Source organism: Myodes glareolus, chromosome 24 (assembly GCF_982192425.1).
Source record: "Myodes glareolus chromosome 24, mMyoGla1.1, whole genome shotgun sequence".
Taxonomy (NCBI): domain Eukaryota; kingdom Metazoa; phylum Chordata; class Mammalia; order Rodentia; family Cricetidae; genus Myodes; species Myodes glareolus.
Window position 1 is genome coordinate 15,075,221 of NC_142049.1, and position 15,694 is coordinate 15,090,914.

At 49.8% G+C, this 15,694-nt stretch overlaps 1 protein-coding gene across 3 annotated transcripts in view; it reads left to right on the plus strand.

The window, feature by feature from the left end:
• The first annotated feature begins 6,640 nt into the window (after positions 1–6,640).
• Homer2 (homer scaffold protein 2) overlaps positions 6,641–15,694 on the plus strand; it is a 96,841-nt gene continuing 87,787 nt past the window's right edge. For 2 of the 3 annotated variants that reach the window (XM_085683060.2, XM_048435288.3), the window contains exon 1: positions 7,212–7,229. Coding sequence is in view for 1 of the 3 variants with exons in the window: in XM_085683061.2 (XP_085539187.1) it covers positions 6,808–6,812 (5 nt within the window). In the remaining 2 variants the exon portion in view is untranslated. Of the gene's footprint in view, positions 6,813–7,211; positions 7,230–15,694 lie in introns of those variants that run through there. The other variant, XM_085683061.2, reaches the window with a different exon arrangement.

Sequence of the window (15,694 nt, forward strand, 5' to 3'; positions counted from 1 at the left end):
TTACATAGGGAAACAGGTCGTAGCATTTTCAACCCATTAGTGGATTCTCGTTATGTTTGGATAAATCACAGATTCTCAGTCTAGTCTCAGGTCCTGTGCACCTCTCTCCCCTGTCTGATGCTTTGCCTGACTTCCCCTGCTCTCGCCACAGTGGCTGACCACCTTTGAGTTTTTACATGCCGTATTCTCCCTCACTCTGGGGCCTTTGCAGTTTTCCCTGCCTGGGATCTCTTGCGCCACAGCCTCCCTGACTAACGTCTTTTAGTCTCGGCCTTCCTAAACATCTCTTTAAAGAGGCCATTCCTCACTGACCTAAATTAGAGTCCACAACTTTGTATCTGCATAGTCTTTGGTTAACATATTCCATAGTTTCTTCATGAGCACTTTATCCCTAATACCATCATGGAACCAGGTATATAGTAGGTAATCATATTTTTTTATTTATTCATTTATTTATTTTTTGATTTTTCAAGACAGGGTTTCTCTGTGTAGCTTTGACAGTCCTGGAATGAACTCTTATAGACCAGGCTGGCTTCAGTCTCACAGAGATCCACCTGCCTCTGCCTCCTGAGTGTTGGGATTAAAGGCTTGTGCCATCACCGCCCGGCTAGGTGATCAATATTTGTTGAAGGAATAATTGTTTCTCTATCTTCACAAATGTGGCCTAATAGCTTTACAACAATGAATAATTATTCATTAATGACGTTAAGGTATTTGCTTCATATGCAATTGAGAGAACTGGATAATCACGCTTGGAAACCATGTCCAGTCTTTATCAGTAACAGCAGAAACCCAGCTCCCTAATAATATCATGTCTACACACTCCAGCCTAAATTTGCTGTTGAAAGAAAAACTATTTGCATAGATAGGATGCAGGTTTTGGAAGCAATTTAGTAGGCTGTGAGCAGGACTGCTTCCAGAGACAGCCCAGAAGGAAGTGTCAGCTTGCCCCGCAGGTGGGAGGAGAAGAATTGTCTTGTGTTAACTTGTTTGCATTTGATGTAGATAAGACTAGAGAGAGGGCAAGGATCCAGCTGTAGCATGAAATGTATTTCTAACCCGGTTTCAATTTAAAACACTGAAATTTGTTGAGTTCAATGGCTTGATGTAGGAGGCATGCAAACATCACTAAATCCGCAGGTTTCGCCTCGCTGACACAGAGACCGAACGTGGTTCTGATCACTTGTTCTGCGTGTTCACCCTTCTGGTCCTGCAGCTGGCTAACATATATGAACGTGTGAGAGGGTCTCAAGAATATTCCTTTTCTTTTTACAGTTATTGATAGTTTTGTGTGTGTGTGTGTGTGTGTGTGTGTGTGTGTGTGTGCGCGCGCGCATGCACACTCGTGTGCACAGGAGGATGTGTCAGAGGACAATTTACCAGTCACTTCTCTTCTTCCCCATGTTCAAGAGACCGCTCTCATGTCCTCAGAGTTCAAAAAGTGCCCTTACCTGCTGAGCTATCACCTCCGCCTATTTATTTTTTAATTAATTAATATTCTACTTCAGATGGTTTTAGACTCTGGGAAACATTTCAAAACTACTATAGAAAAGTCAGTTGTGGTGGTGCACACCCTTAATCTCAGAATTTGTGAAGCAGAGCCCAGCCTGGTCTACATATCAAGTTTTTATTCAGCCAGGGCAAACAAACAAACAAACAAGCAAACAAGATAGCATAGAGCTTTTCCATGGTTCCTTCTGCCAGATATTCCTCCCCCTTTTGTTTGTTTGTTTGTTTTTAAGGCAAGGTCTTAGTACAGCTCTGACTGTCCTGGAACTCACTATAGGGTTTAATTTTTTTTAATCTTTAAATTTTCATTTATTATTTGTGGCGGCAGGGAGGGCTTGCATGCCATGTGTACATGTATGGGGAGGTCAGAGTATATTTGTGCAGTGGGTTCTCTCTTGTTTATGTGTTTCTGGGGATTGAACCCATTAGTTGCCAGGCCTGTTTGGCAAGCACCTTTACCCAATGAGCCATCTGGTCAGCCCAAGATTTAACCGGTTTTTCTCCTGTCTCAGGATCTAATCTAGGCCCCACATTGGAAGTCGCTGTGTTCCGTAGTCTCCTCTGGCCTTGGCAGCTCTTCCATCTCTTCTTGTGTGTGATGATGTGACAGCTTTGAGGACTGGACGGTTCTCACACTCTGTCCGTAGTATTTCTCTCTAGTGGACGGGTGTTATGGGCTCTGAGGGAATATCACCTAAGTGAAGGCCCTTCTTGTCCCCCTCCCGGAAGAAGGATGTAATGTCCACGAGACATCATTGGTAATACTAACCCTAGTCTTATGTTAAGACAGCAGCTGTGAGGGGCTTTCGCTATAAGGGAACTGTTCCATTTTCTATAGCAAGTTCTTCGGAGTCACGCCATTAAGCCCTGCCTATGCTTAAGTGGAGTAGGGGTGCAGTGATGATGATGATGATGGTGATGATGGTGATGATGGTGGTGGTAGTGATGGTGATGATGGTGGTGATGGTGATGGTGATGATGGTGATGGTGGTGATGATGGTGATGATGGTGATGATGGTGATGGTGATGATGATGATGATGGTGATAATGATGGTGATGGTGATGGTGATGATGGTGATGATGATGATGATGATAATGATGATGATGATGGTGATGATGATGGTGATGATGATGGTGATGATGGTGATAATGATGATGATGATGATGGTGATGATGGTGATAATGATGATGATGGTGATGGTGATGATGATGGTGATAATGATGATGATGATGGTGATGATGATGATAATGATGATGATGATGGTGATGATGATGATGATGGTGATGATGATGGTGATGGTGGTCTAAACCATCCTACACATACTTAGTTTACACATCTTACTAATAACTTGCTGTCTATCCTTTGTATGTGTGTGTTGGGGTGGGGGTCAAAGTCCTGATATTTATTTAGCCCTGCTTGGCCTGGGTCTTCCTGCCTCTGTCTCTGCCTCTGAACTGTGGGGATTGTAAGCATATGCTATCATGCCTAGCTGTGTGTTTGTATTTGCTGCTATAGTTGTGTAGAACTCACCTAACTCTCTCTCTCTCTCTCAAACTGTCACTCTGGCCATTGGGAACTCCTTCGGTGGACCTTTGTGCCCTTTGACCCGGTGTAGGTTAGTTTGTTTAGAGAGAGCATCTCACAGCACAGCCCAGACTGCCCTTGGCCTGCTAGTGCTCCTCCTTCCTGCTGGGATTACAGATGTGCGTGCTCAGCTACGGCTGGAGTATAGGGGCATGTTCTTGTTTTTTTTTTTTTTTTTTTTTTTTTGGAATGACAAGATGCTTTGGGTGAGGGCAGCAAGATGGCCCCATGGGTAAAGTTCAATATTTAGGACTCACAGTGGAAGGGGAGGACTCCCTAAAGTCCTCTGACTGCTACATGCGTGCCCTAGCATGTATACCGGCACTCACACAAATCAGGCACACACCATGGATAGTAATAATAACAATAACTATAAAGATGTCTCAGGGATCAATTTGTCACCTTATTGCCTCACATCAGCCGTTTCTCTACGAGTTAACTCTCGAGAGCAAGAAACCAGAGAGCTATGGAGTGCTGGCTTGTTGTTGGAGCATGCGCACACTGCACACTGCTCCTTTGCCCAGGGGGCTTGGGTTGAATTAGCGGGCACAAGGGAGCCGCTGTTTCCTTTTGTTTTGACGCTAGCGGTGGAGCTTTAAGGATGCTGGGCAAACACTCTACCACGGAGTCACAGCCCCATCCCTTCACTTCCTTATCAACTGGCTTGGCTAGAGCGGGTTGATGAACTACCCAAGGTTATGTGACATGGTCCAGTTAGGAAGAAGACTCCTCAGCCCAACATCTGTGCCTAGTGGTCCTTTCTGGAAGCCTCTGATGCTTGCACAGAATGACAGGCAAGTCCCTGAGCTTGTGGTGGTCAAAGTCTGGCCTCCAGTCTTCTAAAGCACGGCTTGCCCTGCTCGTCTCCAAACACGGCTGTATCCTAACGCTCGTTTTCATTTTCCCAACTCCTCTGCTTCTCCTCCGACTTCTCCCCTGTCTGTTCTCGCCGGCTTGCTTGCTAGGTCCTTGCTTCCATAGAGGCCCTCCAGGTAAACATTCCCTCCACCCTTCCAGCCTGCCGAGGTGGTACCTCTTCCCCTCTCCAGGACTAGCTCCCACTAGGCCTAGATCCCATCCTCCCGGCTTTCTCCAAGACCACGCCCCTTTCTCACATCTTCAGCTGTCCCCAGCACTGTCCCCTCTTCAACCCAGTTGATTGATCTACATCAGCTCTCTTTGGCCAGGCCTCAACCACCAGCCAGCACGGAATCTCTCTCTTCATTTTGGCCTTCTTGAAATAGCAGGTTTCACCCACCCTCTCCATTGTCATCTAGGGCTACCGAGACCACAGGGAGAGATGTTTCACAGTGCAGTTTGCCTGCACAGGCTCCCATCGAGAGCCTCTCTAATAGGGAAATAAAACGCCGATCTCTTGGGAAGGGTCCAAGATGATGAGTGAGCGCCCGTAAAGACTGCTCCAGAGGGTGAAACGGAGTGCAGAGCCATCAGAGAGAGCTCTCCAGAGAAGCCCCCAGCCTTAGTTGAAGGAGAGGGGTCGAGAAGCAGAGGCCGCTCTCCTCGTGCCTCACCTCCGGGAGTAGCTTGGAGAAGGTGGAGGAAAGACAGCAAGTCCCTTCCCAAACCTGGAGTCTGAGCCACCTTTCCTGCCCCTCCTCCCCTAGAGCTGTCTACGCAGAGGACAGCCAATTTAATCACAGGGCACTCGACTTCCAAGATGGTTCTGCCTTCCGCTGACCGAAGCAGCTGGTGTGATTCACCAGCCCACGGGCTCAGCCTCACTGCATCTTGCCAAGCTGATGGGGGTGTGGGTGTGCCCTCTCCATCAGTGGCGCAGAAGGGAACGCCCAGCCAGGCTTTGGGTCACTCCTTGGCTCCTTCACTCAGAGACTCTGTCTTCCATACCCCCCAATACACAGGAGCTGGCTTCTGTTTGCTATTCCCCATCTGCTGACTTCTTTCTTGGACCCTACTAGTGACACCCGTAGGCACCTTGGCACCTGTGCCTGGGCTTTGGAATCCAGCTTGTGTTAGATGGACTTTCTCGAGGACTGAGTGGTAATTAGTCTTGGCTCTCAACAGGCTCACCTGTGTGCACAGACCCTGACCAATTTTGTGTAGAGGGGGTTGGGTCTATTTGCCTATGCAGCCAACAACTGTTTGTGGAAGACTTTGAATTCCCATGATAGGGAGTGGGGCTACAAAGATGGGCAATCCGCCATGCTTTCTAAGAGTTTGCAGGTGTGTCTGGAATAGTAAACCAATAATTTTACATTGGATACTACCAACAATGAGTGCAAGGAAGAAAAATGCACATGTGCCATGCCATCCATGGCCTTGGGTAGAGTCTCTAGAGGAAGTGACCGTTTAGCTGAGCTCTGGGGTATACAAGTAGGAGAATTCGGAGAAGAAAATCGTCCCAGACAGAGAAAATAAATAGCACGTGGGAAGGCTGAGAGCATGACCAGCTGGCTGGAGGGCAGAGAGCAAGGGCAAGTGAGACCAGAAAAAGCTGAGGTGGTAGTGGACTGGGCAAGCTCATCCCAAGGGCAGTGGAAGGGGAGCCATGAATCAAATTGTATTCGAGAAACTTCTGACCGCAGTTTAGACAGGGGGGTGGTGCTCGGCGGGTGAAGAAGTTAGCTAGCAGGTAACAGCTGTCCACAGGGGTATGAAGGCAGGGGCAGGTGGTGGCCCTTTCCAGTTGCCTGTCCTTGTCTTCCCTGTCCAGAGATGGTCGGTCTTCTGTGGGCGATGTTCGTGGGGCAGCAGACAATCCCGTGGAAGGCCCAGGTGTGGCGGGGTGATAGTTAGGTTGGTACCTGCGCTGGTCTTTGGTAAGGAATCAGGATCTGGTGTGTTGAAGGGGGCTGAAGAGGCCGCCTTTAGCTAAGCATAAGGAAGCCTCTTAAATTTTGCTAACCCGCTATCTTGAACATGTGCGTATCTGTCTTTACCCAGGGAAGAGTCAAGGCAGCAGTTTTGTACAGTAGGAAACCTCCCTGCTATGTTAGCCTCCAGGATTTTAATGGGGTTGTTACTCTAAGGCCACCAAGCCATACAGTAGGCAGGAAGACAAAGGTGGGCTTTAAGGGGGAAGCGGGAGCAAGTCGTGGTCCTACTGTTTCAAGCTCTGGGGACCTGAGCTCTCATGTGAGTATGTGACCTTGGCCACATCATTTCCCACTTCTGAGGGACTTGGGTTCCCCCATCTGCAAACTAAAGGTGGCCAAAAAGTCCCTGCCCAGCTTCGACTTCAAGTCCAGCAGGCGGGACATCCCGCCCGAGGCGCAGCGCCAAGCCTGGCAGGGCGCGCGGGTGCGGGGTCGACCCAGGAGAGGAGGGGGCTGCGGGAAGAAGCGGCGACTGCGCGGCAGCGCGCGCACGGTGGGGGCCGGGAGGGGGGCGCTGCACGCGTTGCCGCGCCCCCGGCTCCAGGCGGGCGGTGGCGGCGGCGGCGGCAGCCCGGGGGCCACGAGGTTACGTAAGGAGCGGGCGGGAGGCACCGGCGGCTCCGCCCGAGCGCGGCCGCCCAGCCCCCGGCCGCCCAGCCCCCGCCCTCCCGGCCGCCTGCGCCTGGCGGCGGCCCCAACACCGACAGAAGAGCCGCGCAGCCGGCCGAATGGAGCGGCGCCGTGGCTGAGCCGGGCGCACTCGGGCCGCCGCATGTGCCGCGCGGGGAGCAGCTGCCGAGCGGCCGGAGAGCGAACGCCAGGGGCCCCGTCGGAGCGGCCGCAGGAGCAGCGCCGGAGATGGGGTGAGTGAGCTCGCGGGGAGCCTGCGAGGGGCTCCGGGCCGCCGGTGGCGTGCTGCGGCGGGAGCTCGGGGGTCTCCCCCGGCCTGGGCGCGGACTTTGCGCCGGAAACCCACGGACCTTCCCCTCTCAGCCAGCCGGGCGCGGGGACACCTGGCGGGGACCCGCACCCTGGCTGGGCTCGGCGCTTCAGCCATTCTGTGATCTCCTTGCCCCTGGCGCGACCAACTCCAGGGCCTGGGTCTAGGACTGTGAAAGGCAGCTTGCGATCTTCAGGGCTGCACTTAATGCCAGCGACAGGGAAATCGAAGTTTTCCTGGAAAGGAAACACACCCAATAAAAACCCTTCGGTGTAGGGAGAGTGGACTTGCAGGCGGCGTTGAGATGGCTGAGGATGGTGGAAATCTCGAAGGAACCTAGGTGAGGCTCCAGATGCTTGGGAGGGAAGTTGGAATACTCAGTTGAAGTGACTAATGTTCTGAGTATATAAAGTAATTTTAAAAGCTCGATTGATTTCTCTTCGGCGTCTCTCCGAGCAGCAGGCGCTGTGAGTCAGGAGCCACGGTGCTAATAACACAGTAACTGCTTTCCTCTGCTCACCGGTGTGAGCGCACGCTCACGGTGTTTCTCCATGCAGGGAATGGTTAGCGTGCATGCTCTCCACCTGAGGAAACTGAGGCCGGAGTAGTTGGGCGACTTCTTCCAGCTTGCACAGCTGTTGTCTTTGTTAAAGGGGAGAAACTAGTGCGTGGTTGCTCATCGGCAGAGGCCAGGCCACGCTGCCTGACAGGGACCATGAGAATGGCTGAGTGAACCAGAGGTCTTGAGTCTCTGTCCCCTGCTGCTGAGCTCCGAGTTCTTCAAACAGCCCTAAGTGGGACCCAGTTGCTTCTGCTGTATAGGTCTAGAGAACTTGCTTCCCTTTGGGGATGGGTTCGTGTGGGAAGGCTTGGGTACAGTGAAAAGAGGCAAGATTGCCCTGGCGGCCTGACCAGTCCCTATAAGTCAGTCAGTGGCTTTGCAGTGCCTGCTCCAGGCAAGTCTCTGGGGTGGCTTTCTCCCAGGGCAGGTAGAGTTTCGGAGGGAGTGGAGGCAAGCAAGAGAGAGCTTGACTGTGGCCAAAAGGAACACGGGGGACAGAGGGGCCCAGCGGAACTTTGCTTAGGAATATTGATGCCTATCCAAGAGATTTAACATGTTGAGCAACTGGGGTGGGTGTGGGGGGCGGTGATAGACAGAGTCTACCCTAGCTGGGAGGCAGATTTTTGTAACATTTTCAGCCGTCTCTCAGCAGATAGGAAAGAGCTGATCTATGAGCAGTGGGGAATCTTTGAGGCTCTCCGATTTCATACTTAAAAACAAAATCTTTGGGAAGGAGTTAGCAGTGTAGGTCTCAAGATGGAAGATAAAAGGACCTGGTAATTTTAATTCTTCCCCTGCCCCTCCCCCTCGACTGACACAAACCCAGCCGAGCCCACTTACCTATCAAAAACAAATATTGAAACTCAGTGGTTAAAAACATGTCTGTGGAAATGAAAATGTTTACTTACAAAAGCTTAAAGAAAATACCAGAAAATATATTTTTTGTTGGTTTTGGAAAAAAACAGGGAGGAGTAGCTTGGGCATTTTGTTTAAACACCGAACATGTCTTTCATGTAATTTTAACATCACTCAATAAATATTTATTACTCATCCTTGTAGCTAATAGCTGATGTGTAGCTCTTACCTCTCCCTGCCATTTTAAAATATATTTTCTGCTGTAGTTTATGTGACTGTGCAAGCCGTAATGGTAAATTGAGATGGCACTAAAGCCTGGATAAAGGGTTCAGACAGAGGAGGTGGATGGAGGGAGCCATTTTAATAAAAAACCAGGACTACTGCCGTCCTTTCTGAGAGTTGTGTGGGATGGGAAGGAAGAGCCAATAAGAGCAGCCTGTAACAGACCTGGCTGTGGTCCTTGTCAGAGCCCTGTTGGGGCTCTATAGGAGAGACCTGGCAAGGACAGAAGGAAACAAGAAAACCAGCCAGCCACCCAACTTTACTTTCTCCGCTGAGGCTGCATTTCCCCTCCGGTGTCTACTGCCCTTTCGCTTCTGTGAAGTGTTGTCTCCAGGGTTGGTGCTAGCATTCCCTGAGGCGACTACTTTGTACAGGCTCCTTTCAAACATCCGCTTCCTTCTATACTCTTTGCCTCCCCTTCAGGGACAAAGTAGCAGCCATAGACCAAGGCAACCCCTCCGTCTTCCTGCCTGTTTGCTGAAAGGCCAGTCTTTCTTGCTGCCCAACAGCTCTCTACTGGTGTAGACTCCACCCATCCCCTCCCACCTTCCGAGGACTGCCCTCTTAATGTCCCCCAGCATCAGTACAGTAGTGTGGTCCAGTTCAGCACTGTCCGATAGAACTCTCTGCAGTGTTGGGAATGTGCTAATCTCTATGGTCAGTTACGGCAGCCATCGGCCACTTGATGCTCCTGGGCACTTGAGATATGCCTAGTGTGTTTCGGGACCTGGCTTTCCATAGCCACAGGGAGCTAGCGGCTGCCATATTGGGCAGCACAGTTTGGCCTTACAGAGAACTCCCCATCCCTGTCCCGTCCCCATCCTGTGTACCTGTCCTGCTTCTGTTCCACTCCTTGTCCTTCTCAGGATATCTCGAAGATTGGGCAAACCCTTAGTCTGCATTCATTTTCCCTTCCTACCGTTTGCTTGACTTCCACGCTCTAGCCTGGCTTCTGCCTTTACCTCAGCATAGACCCTGCCCTATCTCTTCCCACCCCTCATCCTCCTTGAATCAGCTCCCTCCCAGCTCCTCTGAGGCCACACCCTCACACCCTGTCTTTGCTCTCACTTTGTTGATGTTCCTCCTTTGACTCCCAGTGGTGAGATGCTGAGGAGCTTGTCCCGGTTCCTGTCTCTGCCAATACTCTCTTGCTTGGTCTTCTTATCCGATTCCCCGGTTTACCCTCACTGCCCACATGGCTTGAGGTATGACTGCCTAGCTGCCGTCATCCCTCCATTTTATTTCCACCATAGCCCTTTCTCCGTGCTTCCAACTCATCCGCCCTTGGAGCCCTTGCCGTTGCCTCGAGTTCCCAGCTTCCCTCCATCCTCCCACCCCAATCGATGGCCCCACTGCCTTTCTGATAATTTGCCGTCACCCTTGGCTCACCCCATCCCATATCCTGTGGGTTGCCATTGGCTCTGAGTTCTACTTCCCAGGTTCATCTGGAGCATGCCCACTCTCCAGTCACCATGGCACCGACTCCTGTCCTGGCCACCATTGCCTCCTTCCTGGATGGGTAAGCTTTCCAGCCCACTGCCATCTTCTGCCCTGGGTTACTGTCAATCCACTCTTTTCCTGGGAGCTGAGGGACTGGCTTTTAAGATTGCAAATCAGATCTTTTCACTCTCTTGTCTAAACACCCTCCAGCAGACAAAGGCAGGGGAGCTCTGCCTTATCTCCAGTGTCACCAGTCACTCACGGTGCCACTTCACACATTCTGGAGATTCCTGGTTCCCTTTCCATCCATCGCCTCCCAGTTTTCCCGAGGACCTCTTTCCTTCTTAACCTCCCTTCAGCATCAGAGTAGGAGCTCAGCATTGTCCTGGAGGACTTTGCATGCTGGGAATGTGCCAATCCATTTTCCTGGGGGCTGTGGCTGCCTGAGATCCCCCTACCCTGGCTTCGCAGACATCCTCTCCCCCTCCTTCACACTTGGACCCCAGGATGAGCCTTTTCAGCCACCACCACACCCAGAACGCTGGTTCCCCTAACTCCTACAGCCCCACCTGTGTAGCCCGCAGTCCCTTGCCGTAGCACACCTGTCGTCATTCAGGTTTTGTCGACTTATTTGTACCCCATCATCCTCCAATCATTGCACAATGATAGGATTTACCTTTACACCATTGCACCCCAATGTGCATACAGTGACTGCCATAAATACTTTACGGTCGAGTTACCATTTGCACGGTGGGAGCCTTACTTGGATGCCAGCTTGAAGGTTACAGTGCTTTTTTGGATCACCTTCTATATTCTTTTCTTGAGTGGGGAGTGCCAGGACCAAGAGAGAAAGGGATCCCATTTGGATCCAGTTTTGTTTTAACGCCCAAGCGGGCATTCTGCTTTTATGGTGATGCGGGTTCATTTTCGGGCTGTGCGCTGGCACCCAAGCCCTGGAGCTGTGAATTAGCCTCTTTACTGTTTATAAGAGGCCAGCAGAAAAGGCCGCTTGTCAGCTGTGTGACTCCTAGCTGATTTTCTCAGTGTTTACCAATAAGATCCACTGTTACTGGCTCGCCTGTGTTTTGCGCTTGTTCTCTTGAGCCTCGATTACTTGGCAGCGGATGAACCCCACAGCGTTGGTGATCTGATACAGCTGGCCGCCTTCCCTTGATCTATACTGCCTAACTTCTGATATTCTTTCCCACCTGTGTTCTTTTACAAGTTACAGGGCTTTCCTTTGGGCTTTTAGTTAACTGAAATAGAGTCTTTCAGGGACCGGGAACTTGGCTCAGTGGTTGAGAGCACTGGCTGCTCTTCCAGAGGGACACAAGCTTAATTCCTAGTGCCCACAGGATGGCTCACAACCATCAGTCCAGCACCCTCTTCTGGCCTCCTCTGGTACCAGGCCCACACGCGGTGCATAGACACGCATGCAGATAAGACACCCATCACATGAAGTAAATATTTAAATATTTAAAAACGAGTTTGTCTTCTCCTGGTCCAGTTTTTGTTGTTACTCAGCTTCACTAAGGTTAATTCGAATCCTTCATCTGTGAGGCAGGTGTCCGATGCTATTGGGGACCCAGGGATGAGCAGGCCCATGGTTAATTCCTGCCTCAGGGGGTTTATGTCTTTTAAAAGGGAGATAAGCCACATGTGTGGATACTTGCTTTGTCTTTAATGCTGTGCTGGAAACAAAATGTTCCCATCTGAAGGGTATAAAAGGTGATGGTGGGATGGCCATACATCTGGGGAATCTAGGGAAGATGTCTCGTTGAAGAGGTATCCAAAGGCTGTTGTCAATCAGGATCACTCTGGTTCAGTTAAAAAGCGGTCTCCCTCAGTGTCTGCACTGGAAAAAGCCACAAAGTTGGGAAGGGCTAGATACAAGATACATAGATATCAGCTGAGCAAGTATGCAGGTATGAAAAATATTCTCTTTGGATTTATTTTATCAAATTTATAAAATTTTAAAATTTAAAATTATAAAATTTGTTTTGTTTTATAAAATTTGACTTATTCGACAACCTTAAAAAAGTAAGGGAATGGGCTCCAAGGTGTTGAGGCAGAGTAAATTTTAGATAACCAGTTGGAAGGCCTCACTAAGAAGGCAGCTCCCAGGCCTACAGGAAGAGAAGCATGCCACAGAAGATATTTGAGGAGAGAGTGTTCTTGGAAGAGTCAACAGCAAGCACAGAGGTCCTGAGGCAGGAGCATGCCCAGCATGTTAGTGAGCAGTGAAGAAGGCCAAGTGGTGTGGAGGTGGAGGGTAGCAGGGGCTGGCAAAATGTCTAGGGTCATTTCTATTTGGGGGAGATGTCATCATTCATATTGGAAGCCTCTTGCCATCCTTAACCTTGCTGGCTATTAGGACTGGCCAAGGTCCCGTGTGTAGCCTGTGCCCAGTCCCCTGAAGGACTCGGAGCAGAGTAAGTGGTTTGCTTTTCTTACTGGACTCTGGTGTGTAGACATTACCATGTCTCTTTTCTGTGATGCCTCTGGGGGAACTTGGTGTCAAGTATGTGGTCACCCTTGGCACACTCATAGAGCTCATTTATAATTGTTCTTCCTGGCTCCTAGTGTATGTGTGCACGCTCGTGTGTGCACATGTGTGTGTGCTGTTCAGTATCTACATACATGTGAAGGGAGACAAAAGATTGGCATTGGGTGTCTCTGTATGTGTCTGTCTCTCTGTGTGTGTCTGTCTTTCTCTCTGTATGCCTGTCTGTCTCTGTGTGCCTGTGACTGTCTCTGTCTGTGTGTCTGTCTGTCTCTGTGTGCCTGTCTGTTTCTGTCTGTCTGTGTGTCTGTCTCTGACTTTCTCTTTTGTGTTTTGAGACAGGGTCTCTCACCGAATCCAGAACTCACCATGCCAGTTAGATGGCTTGGCTAGTGAGCCCCTGGGATCCACATTGGAGCTGTGACACCACACCCAACTTTTATGTGGGTGTTGGAATCTGAACTCAGGTTCTTATTGCTTCTGCACCAAGCACTTTACCCTCTGGGCCGAGCCCACAACCCTCTAACAACACTCTGGCGTAGCTTACGGCCCATCCTTATGTTGCCTCTACCCTTTCTCATCTCCTGTTTGGTTTGTTGTTGTTTTTAAACAAAATGAAAATAGCTTTGCTTTTTTTTCTAATTATAAAAACATTGCATGCTCGTACTAAAGAAGAACAGTGTGAGGAAGGAAGTGAAAGTGATTTTGCATCCCACGTCTTAGGAAGAACCTTCTTCAGCACTTGGGTATCTATCTTTGCAGACTCTCTTCCCTGTGTGTATGACTGTGTGTCTAGATGTATGTCTACAAAGGGAAACATATTTTTAACAAGATGAAATCACTCTATATGTCTGTTTTGTAGCACAATTTTTACAACAACAACAACAACAACAACAACAAAAAGTCTTGAATGGCCATCTTCTCCTGCCAGTAATTGTAAGAACACATCATCATTTAAATCTACACCTAATTCTAAGTGGTCATTTTGCCAAATGACCTGATATGTTTTTGTAAACCTGTTAAGAACAAGGCAGTATTTTTTTAAAGGACTTTTCGAGAATTCCTAAAGGCAGTTCTTGGCTTTAAGTGAATTACTGAAGGAAAAAAGAAACGGCAGAGGAGACCAAGATCACAATTAGCACCGATTGGGAGCCTGTGCGGTTCTGGGTGAGTCACTGCTCCGGAGTGAACCGTGGTGAGGATGTTAAGGACTTCTTGTTGTCGCTAAGGGTGGCGGTGGACTGAGACCCAGCACACCACCCTGTTTAGAAATGCGAGGCAGAGTAATTCTGCCCTAAGTCTCCTCACGAGCAAAAGCACTATGTCTCACTTAGGAACCTTTCTGTGTTTCAAAAGACCGTTGTCCTTCTATCTCTTCAGAGATATTCCCGTAAGGAAAGGGTTGACAGGTATGTACATGCAGGAAGGACCGTATATTCCTTTCTTAATTTTAAGACTCTTTTTTTTTTCATTAAAAAAAAAAAAACGGGACTGGGGCTGTAGCTCAGTGATGAAATACTTGCCTAGCATGCATAAGGCCCTAGGTACGATCTCCAGTACTTCAGAATACACGCAAGAGCGAACACATGTGTAAACCCAGCAGTGTCTCCTCAGCCTGCAGAACCTAAAACTTCTCTTTGGCCAGTGGGGTAGACACAGAGACCTTTCATTTGAGAAGACAAGAGCGTCCCTCAGCATTGTCTAATGCGAAGCAAACAGCATCCGCACAGTGTATTTACAATAGAGAGAAGGGACTCGCAGAACTCAAGTCCCTAGTGTACAAGCCCTAACCTTATGGATGTCGAGGGTTATATTTTCTTAACGAATTGAGCAAAGAGCTGCGTGGCGAGGAGCTGGGGTGGAAAGCTGGGGGTGCTGGTTTCGATTTCCTGGCCTCTCAACCCTGCTGTGCTGTGTTCCCGCATCTTCTAGGTACTGGGTGTGCGGGTGGCCCCCAGTGTATTTATAGGTTTGGAGGTGAGAGCTGGCATCATGCACCGGGCTCCTTAGCAGGGTGTGTTCTGTGTGGGAAGAGGCAGGATGGGAGCCTCTTTGACAGCGCAATGCAGTCTCCGGTACTTCTGCCACCAAGGTGCCGTTAGTCATATGGTATCATCCTGGTAGAAATTATTTAAATTATATTTCAAATTAGCCTGTTAGAATAGAAATACACTGTGGGGAACACATTTAGACATTTGTCAAAGACTAAAGAGATTTTTTTTCAACATTTTTATTCATAAACTCGATAGTCTCAGTATTCCTCGGAGAAATTAGAGATCATGGACTCTCTCTGCCTTAAGAAACCATTTGGTACGTGGGTGCCTCCTAGCCAAGGAGGACTATTGATCCTGGCTTCCCACTGTTCTGGCATGGGGAGGCTCAGGCAGCCTCTGCTGTTTGCCCTGCCTGGGGAAGCCTGGGTCTGGATCCCTCATGAGAATAGCTGAGGCCAGCCAAGCCTTCGGTAGCCTGGGGTATCCTGTCTGGGTCAGGGGGCAGGGCTGTCCATGGGGACCTAATTAGTGAGGAACATTGCAGACTCACTTGCTTATGCTTTGGAGCCCTTCTGAGATCTTTAATTGGGAAAGTGCTTAATTGGAGTTGTTCAGATAAGTGGAGAAGAGAGGGTTGCTTTGGCTTCAGCCGTCCTGGGAGAGAAGGGTAACCGAGAAGGGCCTCATGGGAAAAGAGATGCCGCCTGTGCCAGCCAGGATGTTCCAAGGGGCAGGGCCAGGGGCTGTTGGTGATGGTGGCACCGAGGTATAATTTAGCTTGGATGATGTGAAGAAGTGGCCTCTGCCTCCTCCAGGTGGACTCAAGCTAGGTGAGGCTGTGTCACCTGCTGATAAGCATGTCCTCTTGCAGGGCTGTCTGTCAGTGGAGCTAGAATGGGTGTGAGTGAATAGATCAAACTCCGGGCCCCCCGGCTGCTATGTGAGCATGACCAGTCCACTTGTCTCTGTAAGAAGCCCCTCTCTCCTCCCCTCCTCCCGTCTCATCCCGCTGACCTACACCAGAGTCTCAGACCCACTGTCCTTCGCTTGTTAACTGGTGGGGATGTCAGGGAGCAGTTAATCCTGCTACCAGAGTGAGACCTGACCTGGGCAGTTGGTGCACTGGCTGGAGATGAAGCAGCGACCGTGGCTGCAGGGCAGACACATGC